At 42.0% G+C, this 17,283-nt stretch overlaps 1 protein-coding gene across 2 annotated transcripts in view; it reads left to right on the forward strand.

Annotated features, from left to right (window-relative positions):
• ANAPC7 (anaphase promoting complex subunit 7) overlaps positions 1 to 17,283 on the forward strand; it is a 250,367-nt gene that overhangs the window by 155,855 nt on the left and 77,229 nt on the right. For both annotated transcript variants that reach the window (XM_078667494.1, XM_078667493.1), the window contains exon 5: positions 5,314 to 5,467. In XM_078667494.1, the coding sequence (XP_078523620.1) occupies positions 5,314 to 5,467 (154 nt within the window). The remainder of the gene's footprint in view (positions 1 to 5,313; positions 5,468 to 17,283) is intronic.

Below are 17,283 nucleotides of genomic sequence, written 5' to 3' on the forward strand. Positions count from 1 at the left end.
ACAGAGAGGGAGACAGAGGGAGGTAGAGGGAGTAAGACAGGAAGAGAGGGAGCTAGACAGAGAGAGGGAGCTAGAGGGATTAAGATAGAGAGAGAGGGTAGAGGGAGCAAGACAGGGAGAGGGAGCTAGAGGTAGTAAGACAGAGAGAGAGGGAGCTAGAGGGAGTAAGAGAGAGAGAGCTAGAGGGAGTAAGACAGAGAGAGAGGGGCTAGAGGGAGTAAGACAGAGAGAGGGAGCTAGAGGGAGCAAGACAGAGAGGGAGCTAGAGGGAGTAAGAGAGAGGGAGCTAGAGGGAGTAAGAGAGAGGGAGCAAGAGAGAGGGAGCTAGAGGGAGTAAGACAGAGAGAGAGAGCTAGAGGGAGTAAGACAGCGAGAGAAGGAGTAAGACAGCAATAGAAGGAGCTAGACAGAGAGAGGGAGCTAGAGGGAGTAAGATAGAGAGAGGGAGCTAGAGCGAGCAAGACAGAGAGAGGGAGCTAGAGGGAGTAAGAGAGAGAGATCGAGCTAGAGGGAGTAAGACAGAGAGGGAGACAGGGAGCTAGAGGGAGCAAGACAGAGAGAGGGTGCTAGAGGGACAAAGACAGAGAGAGAGGGAGCTAAAGAGAGTAAGACAGAGAGAGAGAGAGGGAGCTAGACGGAGCAAGACAGAGAGAGAGAGGGAGCTAGAGGGAGTAAGACAGAGAGAGGGAGCTAGGGAGTAAGACAGAGAGGGAGACAGAGGGAGTAAGACAGGAAGAGAGGGAGCTAGACAGAGAGAGGGAGCTAGAGGGATTAAGATAGAGAGAGAGGGAGCTAGAGGGAGCAAGACAGGGAGAGGGAGCTAGAGGGAGTAAGAGAGAGGGAGCTAGAGGTAGTAAGACAGAGAGAGAGGGAGCTAGAGGGAGTAAGAGAGAGAGAGCTAGAGGGAGTAAGACAGAGAGAGAGGGGGCTAGAGGGAGTAAGACAGAGAGAGAGGGAGCTAGAGGGAGTAAGAGAGAGGGAGCTAGAGGGTGTAAGAGAGAGGGAGCTAGAGGGAGTAAGACAGAGAGAGGGAGCTAGAGGGAATAAGACAGAGGGAGCGAGAGGGAATAAGACAGTTAGAGGGAGCTAGAGGGAGTAAGACAGAGAGAGAGGGAGCTAGAGGGAGTAAGACAGAGAGAGGGAGCTAGAGGGAGTAAGACAGAGAGAGAGGGAGCTAGAGGGAGTAAGACAGAGAGAGGGAGACAGAGGGAGCTAGAGGGAGCAAGACAGAGAGAGGGAGCTAGAGGGAGTAAGACAGAGAGAGAGGGAGCTAGAGGGAATAAGACAGAGAGAGGGAGCTAGAGGGAATAAGACAGAGAGAGGGAGCTAGAGGGAGTAAGACAGAGAGAGAGGGAGCTAGAGAGAGTAAGACAGAGAGAGGGAGACAGAGGGAGCTAGAGGGAGCAAGACAGAGAGAGGGAGCTAGAGGGAGCTAGACAGAGAGAGGGAGCTAGAGGGAGTAAGAGAAAGAGAGGGAACTAGAAGGAGCAAGACAGAGTGAGAGGGAGCTAGAGGAAGTAAGACAGAGAGAGAGGGGGCTAGAGGGAGTAAGAGAGAGAGAGGGAGCTAGAGGGAGTAAGAGAGCGGGAGCTAGAGGGAGTAAGACAGAGAGAGGGAGCTAGAGGGAGCAAGACAGAGAGAGAGAGGGAGCTAGAGGGAGTAAAACAAGAGAGAGAGGGAGCTAGAGGGAGTAAGACAGAGAGAGAGGGAGCTAGAGGAAGTAAGAGAGAGAGAGAGGGAGCTAGAGGGAGTAAGAGAGAGGGATCTAGAGGGAGTAAGACAGAGAGAGGGATCTAGAGGGAGTAAGACAGAGAGAGAGGGAGCTAGAGGGAGTAAGACAGAGAGAGAGGGAGCTAGAGGGAGTAAGACAGAGACAGAGGGAGCTAGAGGGAGTAAGACAGAGAGAGAGAGGGAGCTAGAAGGAGTAAGAGAGGGAGAGAGTGACCTAGAGGGAGCAAGACAGAGAGGGAGCTAGAGAGAGCTAGACAGAGAGGGAGCTAGAGAGAGCTAGACAGAGAGAGGGAGCTAGAGGGAGCTAGACAGAGAGAGGGAGCTAGAGGGAGTAAGACAGTACCTAGCGCCGTAAATTTCGACAGAGGTGGTCCATGCGGTAAGTCGTGAGGGGGTGACACCATGAGTTACCCGCACCGGGTGACACCAACCCCAGTGACGCCACTGCTCCTGTGAGTTCAACTCAACTGGCCTCCCAGTCCACACCTGCAGCTTCTTTCCCCGCAGACCGATCCCCGTTGACTAACATTGGGCCCCCAACACTGTATTGCACCACTGCACTTGGCTGCCCTAGTGCCGCTGGAGGGGACCTGCTGGTGCTGCCTTGAGCCTTGCCCCATATTCAAATTAAGTCCAGGAGATTGGTCTTGTAAATTGCTGTACTGTACCTCAATGCTGTATTTGTTTTTCCGTCAGACAACATTGCAGCTTCTGAAAAATGCACCAAGTCTCTACTTCTTAAAACATAAAGTATTTCTCTTGCCAAACATACTTACGGGATCGTATTGATTCTGGTGCCTAAATACAAAATATGTGTGTATATGTACACATAAAGATAAATGTTATTTGGAGTGGGTTTCCTTATTGAGTCGGTGGCATAATTTATTGACTATTGTGTGTCTTTGCAGATGTCTAACAATCCTCTCTTATAAATCTAAGGCTGCTCAACCACACTACCCCCTAGAAGAGCAAGCCCATGTCCACCCATGAGGGAACCCCTGGACTCTTTGCACAACATACCTCATTTTCGTGTATTATATAAAGAGCTAGCTTCCTACACCTGCCCATGCAGGTCGACTTGTCAATCACAGTGAACTATTCTCTTTCACAACTTAACACCTATTCAAATGCTAATTAATTGCTGGGAGAAGTTGGAGAGAAATTCCAAAGAGGCTTTCAGGAAAATCAGGAAGAGAAAAGGTAACTATGTAAAAGTTACTTTCCCTTAATATTTATTAAAGATGACTTCATCATTAAATCGGATTTTTAGTAACTATCAAAAATAGCTGTTGAAATTATTTTTCAAACTAGTTCGATTCCTGTGATGTAGTATTGAGATTTTAATCTGTGCTCTGGTTTACTACTGCATAGGACAGCTAGACCTGCCACAGTGATGTATAGTTGTGGGTCCTAGTCCCTGTAAGAACATGTTGAAATTAAATTTCTATGGGCCATATGTAGGTAATCTCTATTTACCGATTCTTAAATACCGAATGTTAACGATTCAGTATTTAAGAATCGGTAAATAGCATGTCGGTAAAAATTCGGTAAATTTTACCGATTCGGTAATGTTCGGTATTTACCAATTCGGTAATTCCCATTCATCCTATGCGCCTGGAGGCGCATAGGAATGAATGGCAAGCCATTCACTATTACTGATTCGGTAAATATTGAATTGGTAATAGGGGGAACATATTCAAGGGTGGCAGGGTGTCACATTGACACCCTGTTGCACCCCTGAATCGTGCATGTGTGCACATGTGGCCCACATACATGCCCTAAGGGCATGTATGTCTGCCACATGGCACTTTAAAAAAAAACAACACAAAATTGCTTTTTTAAAGGTTTTAGAGATTTACCACCAACTTGTAGTTGGTGGTAAATAACGAATCCTTAAATCAAAAATGCACTCACTTGAGTGCTCCCTACATAGGTTTAGGGATTTGATAATTTACCGATTCCTTAAATTAACGAATCGGTAAATTACCGAATCCTTAAATCCAGCCAACTACATTAGAAAAAGCTAAATACCAGTCGGTAACGGCAAATTTACAGATTTTCGGCCGTTACCGACCGGTATTAAGCTACCTACATGTGGCCCTACATGTCCTAATTTTAAATACCCTACACTATTCCGTGTGGCTATAAGGCCTACATAGCAGTGACTTGTAAATATTTAAAAGAAACATTTTGACCTGTCAAAAGGATTTATTTTGACAGGTCGCATTGCGTTTTGTATACTGCTACAGCTAGGCTACACTGTTAGGCCTGAAGCCATGTTTGCACTGCCATTGTAGTGGATGGCACAATAGGTGCTGCAGTCCAGCATTTAACTTACAGGCCCTGGGTTCATATTGTACCATATATTAGGGACTTATGGGTAAGTTAAATGTACCAGATATGAATCCATCGTTAAAGGCGGTGTGCAGGCACTTTTCCACTGGTTAGCAGGGTTCAAATGCACGGAGTTCTAAAGCCAGGTGACCACGCAGAAAAGGTGGATTTCCTACAATTCTTAGTCCTTTTCTATGGCAACAAACTTTGAAGTTGTCAGTCTTCTGTGTGCAATTGTTTTCCATAGAAGTGTTTCGTATGACTGTTTATGTTCTGTTTTGATGTCTTGTGTTAACAAAATATGCTACTTTTATTGCAGTGCATATAACACACATTTCACTTAAAGAAGTAATATTTCAGGATATTTAATGCTTTTCCCTTTGGGTGCGTGCACAGTACACTTCTGATAGACTGCAATGCATAATTATTCTGTGTTTTGTGTGGATCACCAGATCTCAGACTCCGTCATGCTGTCCCACTCTCCGTCCCTTTCGCATATCGTCTCATAAATGCGCAATGTCTCCTGCTTTTTCAGAATTCTAATTTACAGGACTGATTAACGTGTTTCCTTCTAAATATTATCACATTTGTAGGGGAGGTCGCTGTTGCCTTCGAAGTGCTAATTTGTGGGACTTTTAAAGTTCTGAGTAGTCAAAGATTAATTTATACCTCTCATTTCTAAATGTATGAATGCTGATACTTTTAGCTTGTCACATGCTACTTTTATGCACTCTTCATGTGCATAGGAAGCAAGGCTCCTGCATTTGTGTGCATTTTCACATCTACCAGTTGGACCCATACCTAGTGTAACACTTTCAGCCAGTCTGCCTTTTTAACCTGCATTGCATTCTAAGATTTGTAATTTAAAATGTATTTGATCAAATGTGAAAACGTGCTTTTAAATACTAGATCTCTATGCCAAGCAAACAAAAGTGGGAGAAACAAAATGCAAAAGAAATCCACTTTTTAGCAATATTACTAAACATAAAAAATACAAGCAGAACAATCTTGGATCATTCTTTCTTGCTGGTGTCTTCTATGACAAAGCAATGTGGTTGGAAATCAAGAACGTAAGGTTTTCTTTAAATTCATCATATTTACCTGCTATTTTAATTTTACTGATGCACCTAGTCTAAAAAAAGAAAATTTAAAAGCCAAGTTATAATAATTTGTTTGTTCCTAAATGATATTTGAGAGTGAGTACTGTGGGATATGATTCCTTGCTGTGCATTTTTTCTTTTGCAATAGGGCTGCTGTCCCTTTCTGTGAAAGGTGCTGAAGTGGCATCCATGACAATTAACATCATTCAGAGCATTCCAAACCTGGACTGGCTTTCTGTGTGGATCAAGGCATTTGCCTTTGTACACACTGGTGATAACACTCGAGCAATCAACACTATCTGGTAAGGAAAATTGACGGTTTAGTTGTTGGAACTGAAATTGGCCAAGCCTTTCTAATTTATAAAGGAAATTTAAAAAATATATTGTAGTAATATTTCGCAGGTGTAGGGATCCTTTTGCAAATTCTATGTTGTTTATATTGGTATTAGCCTTTACTGACCCTTTATAGTAAAATGTTATAGCCTTAAAAGTGCATTTTGATATTAGCTCATCTGTGGCTATCCTTTTGAGATTTTACCTAAGACAAACCACACGCTGTCTTTCGAAAGACCTATTTTTAGTTTACTGTGGTCTTAGATCCTGTCAATTGGCTGGCTTTGTTGTCAGTCATATTTGCTTGCTTCTTAATTTTCCGCTTCTGTGGTCGTTTCGTCCTATACTGGTGTTTATGGGGCCCCTATAGCATGGATCCTTTATTTGTGTCCTTGCACTGCTTCCTTTTCAGGGGCTACTTTCTTGTTTGTTTTTAGTTTAAGCATTCTTCAAGAGCGCTTGCTTTTCCCAGTGGCCTCCCTTGTGTACTTCATGTTATTCTGTCTCGCCCGTGTACTTCTACTGTCACCCTCCCTCTCTTAGTTGCTGTTCTTACCGCCTCCCGGCCTGCCCATCTTAGGTTGCCATTCTTTTTTCCCCACTCCCTCTCCATTGTCTGGTTGATTCCCTTCCCGCCCACCGTTTGTTTCATGTTTGCTTCTCCATCTTCGTGTGTGAATAAATCATTTAGGAAATGGATAACCAAGGGGACCTAAACATAAATTGACACACACATTTATATAAATTATGTTGTACAAAGTTGTTTATATATTTTCACAATTATATACACACGGAAGAATTACATACAATTTTTAATCAGTATATTGAAACATCTATTTGTTTATAAATGGCCTATACATCATGAAACCAATGTTCCTATGAATTGTTAGAAAGGCTAATTATACACACACATCCATTCACACATGGCCTAGGTTCATTTAACATATATCAAAACATGATGTTGTTGATATAGAGCTGGGATGTGTGTGCCAACAATAGATGACCTATAACAATAGAGCAAATTAAATTAGACATAAGAAAAATAAACAGACATGGTCATGGCTATCATAATTCATGTCTACGCGCGTTTCGGCTCAACGCCTTCATCAGACAGCCATGATGGTCAAAGAAAATAATCTGTAAAAGACAATAGATATAAAAATTGATACTGGTCTTAAAGAATCATGGTCCTACTCAAATTCAAATACATTATTGAGACATCAAAGGTTTAAAAAATGTGTCGCCAACAAATAACTAAATTTCTCCATAGAGATGGAGAAAAAGAAGAGGGAGGGAAAGGAAATTTAAGTGTATAAATGGAATATGTGATGTAAAGCTAGATAAACCACTCCCAACACCTTGTTTTGAAATAATAAATTATAGTATCATGCCGTGCAGGACAAATTTGTGCGGACTGAAAGGGATAGAATAAACCCTAATCTTAAGATGTTAAGAAACAAAACATTGTGAATAGATGAAAGAACCAAAAGAGTACCAGTGCTCCAGATGCTCGACATAGATAGCTTAATGCCCGGTGGTACATACTAGTGGATTTTACCTTAACCATTGAGGAGATCAAATCACTAAAATATTTCAGTCAGACTCTTGCAGGAACAATGTGATGAATCGATCTCCTAAAAGTGTTTAAAGGGTAAGGATAATAGAATATAGAACAAAAAATGTTAACAGCAATGATAATATAGTGCTACGATCTGAATCTCACGGTCTCTCTAGTAATTCTTCCGTCACCCGTTATCACTATAATTAAACACGAGACGGATAGGTATAAATACAATTGCAAGATCTTACAATGATCGTTCTGACTTCCAATAAGTAATATGAGCCTAGTCTAAACGGTAAAAGACAAAGATACCCAAAATAAAGAACTAGCTGATATGCTGTCAGGGTGGCACCGCCAATTAAGAGTCTTACCTTTGACGAATATGTTATATATACCGGCCCACGGTCGACTAAAAACACCAAACGCAGCCCTCAGAAGGTTCAGGCCGTCGCACACTATTTAAAGGAAGGCTTGCCCGTAACCCTCTGTAGATGGATAATCAGAGGAGGGAAAAAAAGAGAGAAGAAAAAGGAAAGGATACTATCAGATACGCTTGTCTATTAATTTGTCTAAGGCTTATTAATTTTATTATGACGGCTACAAAGATGTTAAAGACTCTATTAAGGTGATCTACTTCTGATAAAATCATTGACAAACAAACACCTTCCCCGACTAACTCCCGACTGGCGCCTGGGGTTAAGCACCGGGACCACGTGACGACAGGCTCCAAGTTCACAAATTTATAAAGAACTGGACGTGTCCTATGGATATAAAAATATGAGGGCATACATAAATGGACGGTGACAAAAGGAACAACTTGTCTCCTTATATCTAGTCAAGAAACATTCCAATTTGCGGATGACTAATGTGAAATTATTATTAACATTAATAACTGCTGGATTACCCGCGGCCAAACAAAAGATATTCAGAAGATGTGTGCGGGACTTAATATTAAACTCCATGGTCCTGTAGATTACCTGAAGGTGGAATGTACTTTCCTCAAGATTGCCGCCAAACGAGCGCCGTGGCCGTCTCTCACCAATGGACGCCGTGCACTGGTGAGCCAAAAAATTGCCGATATCGACACAAATTTAGACCCAAAAATGGGGTGGGTTCAAGCTGTGCCTCGTGCCCGGAAGTTTGTATCAAAAGCCATAGATGGATGATGGGACATTGGGGCGGGTCTTTTCTCAGTCAAAGATGAGACCGTAACTTTTTCACCATAACAGCCGCCATATTGAAATGGAAAAAAGTAGTTGCAAGTGAAAATTATTGAATCTTTAAGTAAATGTGATCGATATAGTTGATCCACATATCCATAAAGACTAGGAAAAAATATTAATAATAAAAAATGTGGAAAATGAAAAAACTGGGTTAACGAGTGACTTTCAGAACGGCATTGAAAATACAAAGTAAAAATAGATAACTAGGGTATCCTGTATTCACAGAAACTAGACGGAGCTGAACATCCATCTACATATTGATGACTCAGTTTGAAATTGTAGTCAAGGTGTACGGAGCATACAATTCCTATTGTTACACAATCCACGGGTCAAATACAATCAAAAGATCCGAATTGTCAACTGCTATCGGATTTAACTAAAAATGTGGCCTTCAATGAGGCCTCTGAGGAGAGAGTAAGTAACCGATGTAACTGACTTCCATTCAGATAGGTACAGTTATGCCTCATAATATTCTCTAATGGATGCTGGTCATAATGAATATTGTGGCATATTATCTTGAGAATGCAGTAGTAAACTAGGGAACATACCACTCCTATCATGAGATGTTTTGTCAAATATCTTGTTCATGGGGCACTACGGTAAAGAGGGATGTTCCAAATCTAGGGTATAGCACTCCTGTTATAAATTATTGTATCAGTTAATTTGATCCCACGGTATCTCACTATTCATTCCTCGTTTGTATGCATCAAGGGTGTAAATCCAGAACACCTCCCTCCGTTTAAGTACTTCTACATTCTGGCTTCCTGAACAGATGTTTTTTTCCCCTAAAATTAGCTATTGTTGTTCTTGAGGGCTGTGCTGTGCCTCCGTATAATGTTTGACCATAGGAGCAGATGTGTTCTTGGTCCTAATGGCTGATCGGTGTTCTGTTAGACGGGTTGTCATGGATCGAGAGGTTTCACCAACATAGCCAAACTGGCATGGACATACGATCAAGTATACAATGTTGGTAGTTTTACAGTTGGGAAAAGATCTCAGTTTGTTATTTCCATTAATGGTATACATAGTAGTTTCGATGGCAAACTGACAAGCAACACTGGACATACATTTAAAGTTGCCACAGGGTAAGGTTGTACCTATGAGTGCCATTTGGGTAGTTGTTTTGTGAGCTTTTTGCATCCTGGAGCACACTATTAGATTCTTTAGGTTTTTGTTTTGCTGTGTGCGAATAACGGTTTAGGTATAAGATTTTCCCGTTTTCTGGTGGCATTTAAAATATGCCAGTTGCTGTTGATAATCTGGTGTATTTTCTCATTCAGGGTAGAATGTCACGTCACAAACACCATTTGTCAGTCTGTAGCTTTTGTTTGTTTGGTTAACAAATGCTGTCTGTCGTAGAAACTATGTATTATCAAGGAAGACTAGCTTGTATGACTATTATTATATGGACTCTGACCAGTTTTGTCAGGGGGCACCTTGTAGGTGTGTTCATGAAGCCCTCACCCACCAACCTAGTTGGTGGCATGCTTCATCATCGGGCCCACCCAGTGACACCTAATGTGCTTCGACGCCTGATTACAGCGGAGCTGGTATTTTGTTGAGTGCAGTGTGGGGTGTTAGTGAAATGACAGTTAAAACTGCTTGGCGATGGTCCCAGCACCCGAGGGTAAATTAGAGTTTAATAACTGGGCCGCCGTCAGCGGTTAAAATAAGGCTAGAGGATGTTTCAGGTGGCGAGTTACTACCTCCTACATCCATATGTTGGTCGACATGTTTCAGCCAGTGCCTTAGAATAATCTGGCTTTCCTCAGGACCTATTAAAAATAGTGTTGGTGCAAGTTAAAAAGGTGGGGAGTGTAATGCAGACTATGTGTTACACTCGCTAAAGTGTTTCTCTAGGTGTGAGAGGGGTATTCCCTTCTCATGCATACGCTGGGGATTTGCAGCCAATGCCTTTCCGATCAGAGCCTGCCGTGTACCTGTTGTGCCGTCTTCGCACTCTGGCACAACAGGTACACGGCAGGCTCTGATCGGAAAGGCTGGTCATCCCCTTGTCTCTTCACTCCTGGAAGCATTGGCTGCAAATCCCCAGCGTATGCATGAGAAAGGAATCCCCCTCTCACACCTAGAGAAACACCTTAGCGAGTGTAACACATAGTCTGCATTACACTCCCCACCTGTTTAACTTGCACCAACACTATTTTTAATAGGTCCTGAGGAAAGCCAGATTATTCTAAGGCACTGGCTGAAACATGTCGACCAACATATGGATGTAGGAGGTAGTAACTCGCCACCTGTAACATCCTCTAGCCTTATTTTAACCGCTGACGGCGGCCCAGTTATTAAACTCTAATTTACCCTCGGGTGCTGGGACCATCACCAAGCCGTTTTAACTGTCATTTCACTAACACCCCACACTGCACTCTCAGCAAAATACCAGCTCCGCTGTAATCAGGCGTCGAAGCACACCCGGGACACATTAGCTGTCACTGGGTGGGCCCGATGATGAAGCATGCCACCAACTAGGTTGGTGGGTGAGGGCTTCATGAACACACCTACCAGGTGCCCCCTGACAAAACTGGTCAGAGTCCATATATTAATAGTCATACAAAGCTAGTCTTCCTTGATAATACATATAAACCCACGGGGACGCAGACTAGCTATCTAGTCCTCTCTCTCTCTCTTGATACGTGCATGTCGTAGAAACTAGCCCGTTTGTACGACTCCCGAACTAGACGCTTAGGATAACCCCTAGCTATAAATGTAGTTTTCATCTCAATAGCTCTAACGGCAAAATCCTCTAGTTTGGTACAGTTCCTATGAAGACGTAGGAACTGGCCAAAAGGGGATGCTAGTCTTTTGGGACTGGGGGTGATAACTTTGAAAATGCAACAACGTGTTGCTGGCAGTTGGTTTCGTGTATAAGTCTACCTCTAGGTGATCCACATTATTTTGTATTGTAATGTCCAAAATTTCCACCCTACTATTGCTCGAATTAGCTGTGAAATTGATATTAATGTCACATAGATTGACCCATGACAGAAATTCTGACATGCCATCCGGTTTTCCTGTGCAAACAAAAAAATATATCTTCTATTAACTAGACCACATATTTACTGATTCGCTAAATGGGGCAATTTCGTTGTCAATATATTTACTTTCAAAAAGAGCCATGTAGATACTAGTCACCGTGGGGGCACAAGATTCCCCCATATTGACTCCTTTTGTTTGTTTATATAGAGACCCATGGAACTCGAAAGAGTTTTCCTGGAGTACCACTTGGAGACAATCCATCATAAATGGTTTGGGACAATCGATGTCATACGTGTCCAGAAACCATGTTACAGCCTGTGGGGCTCCTTCCTGTGGTATGTTGCTATACAGAGCCCTGATGTCCATGGTGACCATCGTATAAATCAAGGCATTGAATTGGCAACCCTCCACTTTGTTGATGATTTCCCGTGTATATTGAATATACAATGGTATTTTAGGGACCTGCGGTCTCAATAGGGTATCTACAAATTTTGAAAGTGGTTCCGTTGCGGATCCAATTGTTGTTACAATGGGTCTATATGGTGGGTCAGTACTGTGCTTATGTATTTTGGGGATACCATATATTGCTGCCATTTTTGGTTTATCAACATGAAGGTATTCCCATTCCTTATCACAGATAAATTCTTGTGTAAGTGCTTGTGTGGTAATATCCAGTATCTTTTTTTGGACTCTTTTGGTAGGGTCAATGTTGATCGGGATGTAATATTGTCTGTCACTTAACATTTCTTCCATTTTTTGGATATAGTTCTCTGTGTCAAGGAGGACTATACCCCCTCCCTTATCACAACTTTTTACAGTGAGATTCTTATTTAAGACAAGACCTTTTAACGCAGTGTTTTCTTCGCGACTGATATTAAAGTCTGGGAATGGAATATATTTAATCGCTGTGGTTAATTTATTGTATACCACATGTTCAAAAATAGCCACTTCTGGAGACACTTGTTCCAAAGTGGGTAGAAAAGTAGACTTTGGGAAAGTCCTGAGATATTTTTGCACATTAAGTGCTATGTTGTCTTGCTCTGCAAAGAAAACATGTAACCAGATCTTGCGAAAAAAGCTCATTAAATCGTGAAGGATCTCAAATTCATTTACTTTAGTGTGAGGGACGAAGGATAGTCCCTTTGTTAAGAGAGATCCAGTAGGGGAATCCAATGTCGGACTACTGCGATTGAAGATTGGAATATCGCTCAATCTCGCCAATATTGGCAAAGTCTTGTTACCAGACACTGGTTCTCGTTCTATAATGGATATTGGTTCTGTGCCTGCTGGTGAAGGATTTGAGGTGGTGAGTATTGCAGATTCTGAGGAGATATATACTGTTGGTTCTGACCATGTGTTTGATTGCCTCTGAATCTGGGCTGATGCCTTGTTCGCCATCGAACTCATTGGTTCCTACCCATGGCTAAAAAAGCCGAGTGATCACCTCTTGTGCCTATAGTTGTGTTTCTTTCCGAGCCTTGTTCTTGCAAATAACCATATCCTTCCCCATCCGAATCCGAGGTATCGGAAAAGGTTGTGTTTTTTTGGGGGGGGTCTATTATATGTAGACTGTTGTTGATTGCCGCCGCTAGGCTCTTGTTGGTAAAAGTTGTCAGCCAAATAGGGATAGGTCTTTTCCTGGCTCGCAAACCTAATATCTTTTTTAAGTTTATCTGTTTTTCTTTTAAGCAGATAATCATTATATGAGATCATATCTTTTTTGACCTCTTCAAGTAATTTCGTGGCCTCTTCTATTGCTTGACTATTTTTGATTTTTGCTTCCAGCATTAAAACTTCCTCTAGTAATGTCTGGGCTATTTCTTTTGCTGTCTCTGTGATCAGAATCATCAGATCACGAGAACGTCTGTTGGCTATGAGAGACCAACGCTCTAAAAATGTTCTGATTTGTACAAAAAGGCCAGGTATGTTTTTAACTCTCAGCCCCTGTGGTATCACGCCCACTTTGAGGTATTCAAGCATGAACTGGCCATTCAACTCTATTCTTTTTACCTTTTTCTTTAATGCTGTGAGTTTATGGATATCTTCATTGGCTGATAAAGTGGTACTTGCCGAGGCATCAGTGCTGGCTGATTCTCCCCCTAAAGATGCAAAATCTTCATCAGAAAAGCCAAAAGTCTATAACTTATCCATAACTAAAGAAGATGGAAGGAAAAGAGAAGAAGGAATTAAACCAACCCGAGCAAAACAATGGCTCTAGTATCCTCCACAATAGCTAAAAAAGGATCTCTTAAAGGTATATGACCTATAGAATGAATATAGTTGACAAACCAAAATATGAAAGTAAAAAAGATACCCATAGCTTTATGTATAATAGAATAAACCGGTGACATATACAAGGATTAGGAACTGCCATGACTCACATAGTGGACGATGCCCTCCAAATCCTAGACCAAAACGATACCTGCCTCCTCATCCTTCTGGATCTCTCCTCAGCATTCGATACAGTTAAACATGAGAACTTACTCGAACTGTTAAACACAAGAATGGGCATATCTGGGACTGTTCTAAAGTGGTTCACCTCATTTCTACACAACCGGACACAAAGAATCAAAAGCAACAACCTGCTGTCCTCTCCGGTACCTGTATCGCTAGGCGTCCCTCAAGGATCCTCCCTCTCCCCAACACTGTTCAACCTAGTTATGGAACCTCTCACTACGTTGCTACAGGCATCTAACGTGCACTTTCACATGTATGCCGACGACACCCAACTTTATCTCAAAATACAATCTCCCAAGGACATCATGCTTCTGAACACCACGATCAGAAACACCCAATCCTGGCTTGCTGAGAATCACCTCAAACTCAATGCTCTGAAGACCGAGTTCCTCCTGATCTCACCTCCCGCTAAAATATCCACGGCTCAAACATGGCTTAAGCACTTAACGGCTCTAAATGTACAGCCCATTGTAGTAGACTCAGCAAAATCTTTAGGCATAACACTTGACTCCAATCTCAACATGCAGCAGCACATCAGCAAGGCAACCAAAGGAGCGAACTTCCAAATCAATACCCTGAGAAAACTTAAACCCTTCCTTCCTGCCAAAGACTTCCAAACCTCAGTACAATCTATAGTCATCCCGCACATAGAATACGGTAGCACCGCCCTCTGCGGGCTCCCCCTAACTACAACGGCACCCCTAAGAGCGTCCCTTAACGCCGCAGCGAGACTCGTCACAGGCTCAAAAAAACACCCGCATATCTCCCCGGACTTTAAATCACTGAACTGGCTACCTTTTGAAGCCAGAATACAACTGAAAATCGCATGCATGACACACAAGGCTGTTCACCTGAATTCACCCGCCTACCTCACTCAAAAGCTGACAATCTCGGGTGGCTCCCGAACTACTAGAAGCACAAACAATCTTTTGCTGAAACCTCGAAGATTTCGGAAGGAAAAAACTTATAAACGCTCCTTTTCAGAAATGGCACCCAGGATCTGGAACTCACTCCCTCCTGAAACAAGGCTCATCTCCTCCAACACAATTTTTAAGAAAGAAGTTAAAGCGATCCTCATGGCAAAATACACATGATCTACTATTCCGTATCACTCATGAATCTGCTCTGTAAGACCTGCCCGACCCCCCTGGTCTATTGTACCACCCGTATTATCGAATTACTTGACTGTATACGCTCACTCTTTGTATTTTGTTATAATGTTTGACGCACCTGTTTGACTATGTATATTGTTATATTGTTGACGCACCGAGTTGACTTTGCACACTTTACCCACTCCACCTCAACGATCCCTACTTCTCTACTACTGTCGCACCTGTGGGACTATACATCCTGCACACACCCACCTCAACTTTGCCCACCTTTAAACTCTAAATATTCTAAACACGCTTAAGCAAGTATATGCTCCTTATTATTGTACTTTATACTATGGACGCAATTGTTTGTCTATGCACAGTGTACCGACACTACCTCACTTGTGACCTACCTCATGTCCTTTGACCTACCTATGTAACTAGCACCTTGTACCTAACTACCTCATATATTACTTTGTATATACGCTTTATTACTTTGTATTTTTATCCCCAGGCCCTTGTAAAGCGCTCTGATATCTGCAAAGATCTTGTTCGCACTATATAAAACTTTCAAAATAAAAAATAAAATAAATAGTAATACTATCAACCCCACACAGACAGGCTGTGGAGAATAATTATGTAACAAAATTATCCATCTTCGCCCTCCTACCCTCTATTGTCGATTTGCTTCTCCTTCCCACCCTGCCCTCTGTTCTCTGCGTTCTTCCCCATCCTTATTTGCGTGCTTCCACATGTTCTTCCTCATCACACATGTTCTCCATGCACCTCCATAGCTGCCCACCGCCCCTGTACTTTACTAACCACTGACCCTCCATTGTGCGTGTGGTTTGTCACCCATCCACCCTCTGTTGCCTATGTGATTTACTGCCCACTCACCTTCTGTTTCCCTGTGCTTTGTCACCTGCCACCCTAAATTGTCCCTGCGCTTGTTCACCTGCCACCTTTTGTTGTCCCTATGCTTTGTCCACTGCTAACCCTCTGCTGTCAGTGTGGTTCCCCATTGCTGTCTCTGTGTCAAAAAAGTGCATTTGCACAACTGTTTATTTACTACTCCATCTTGGATTGGTAAATAATTTTTTTTTTTAAATCTAAATTTTCTAGCCACACCCATCCATGTTGGTGTGTAGCTACAAAATGATGCAACTTGAGAAAGAGTTATTGGAGGGTACCCTCCATGCTCGAACTACCAGTGATATATAGAAGTCTGTAGAGAACGGATTTAGCACATGGAAAACAGCAATTACAATGTAGTCTGAAGCACGTATGCCATGGCAGAGAAAGCTCAACAACGCTTGCGTCTTTGCCGCACATTTCTTTACCACAACCTGCCATTACAACGCAAAATGTAAGAATAAAGTTAAGTGTAAAATATATATATATATATATATATATATATATATATATATATATATATATATATATATCTCTCTATCTATCTCTCTCTCTCTTTCTCTATATATATATATATATATATATATATATATATATATATATATATATATATATATATATATATTACCTACTGACGGTCGCCAGTAGGTAGTTATAGTTAGGATCGTTTTCCATAGGAAATCAGCAACATTCTATTGGGAATAACTTTGGCGCCGAATGAGGGATCTACCTGTAATTTTCCTTAACTTTGCCTCGCTGCGCTCCCCTCCTTCCCTGAAAGTTTCGGGGGGATCCGTCAAGCGGGGGCCGAGATAAAAAGAGGGTCCCAAAACGTGTTTTCCCCATGTTAATTTCCATAGGGCGGTTGGACTCACTTTTAGCCCGAACGGCTGAATGGATTTCCACCAAACTTGGCAAAATTGTAGGGATTGGTACCCCGATGTGCCTTTGCTATGTCTCAAGATATATGCTCCAGTGGTTTTTACGAAAATTAACTTTGAAAAAATATATATTGGGCTACATTGGGCTATATATATGTTAGAGTCCAATTGTAGCCCAATGTAGCCCAATGTAGCCCAAAGATGGCCACCAGAGACAAAAAAAACCAAATGTAGCCCAAATATCAGCCAGATGTAGCCCAACTATAGCCCAATGACAGAATGTCCCAGAGTGTTCTAAAGAACAACTAGAGCGCTAACAGTCTTACTTATGACAAAAGTATGGCACACCTAAAGTCATCTTGATTGGAATAAAGTGTTAACACTTAAAACATTTAATTTGCAAAGGAACAAAATGAGGGGGTTCATTTTGCCATAGAAATTATGATTAGTGCTGAAGAAAGAAAAATTAGGGCACATTTTGAGTGACTTCTCAAATCCTCTTATATTTCATTAAAACATTCTGATATGCAGTCTCCCAAGATGGCCACCAGAGACAAAAGAGCCCAAATGTAGCCCAAACATCAGCCAGATGTAGCCCAACTATAGCCCAATGACAGAATGTCCCAGAGTGTTCTAAAGAACAACTAGAACGCTAACAGTCTTACT

This window comes from Lissotriton helveticus, chromosome 11 (assembly GCF_964261635.1).
Source record: "Lissotriton helveticus chromosome 11, aLisHel1.1, whole genome shotgun sequence".
Lineage (NCBI taxonomy): Eukaryota > Metazoa > Chordata > Amphibia > Caudata > Salamandridae > Lissotriton > Lissotriton helveticus.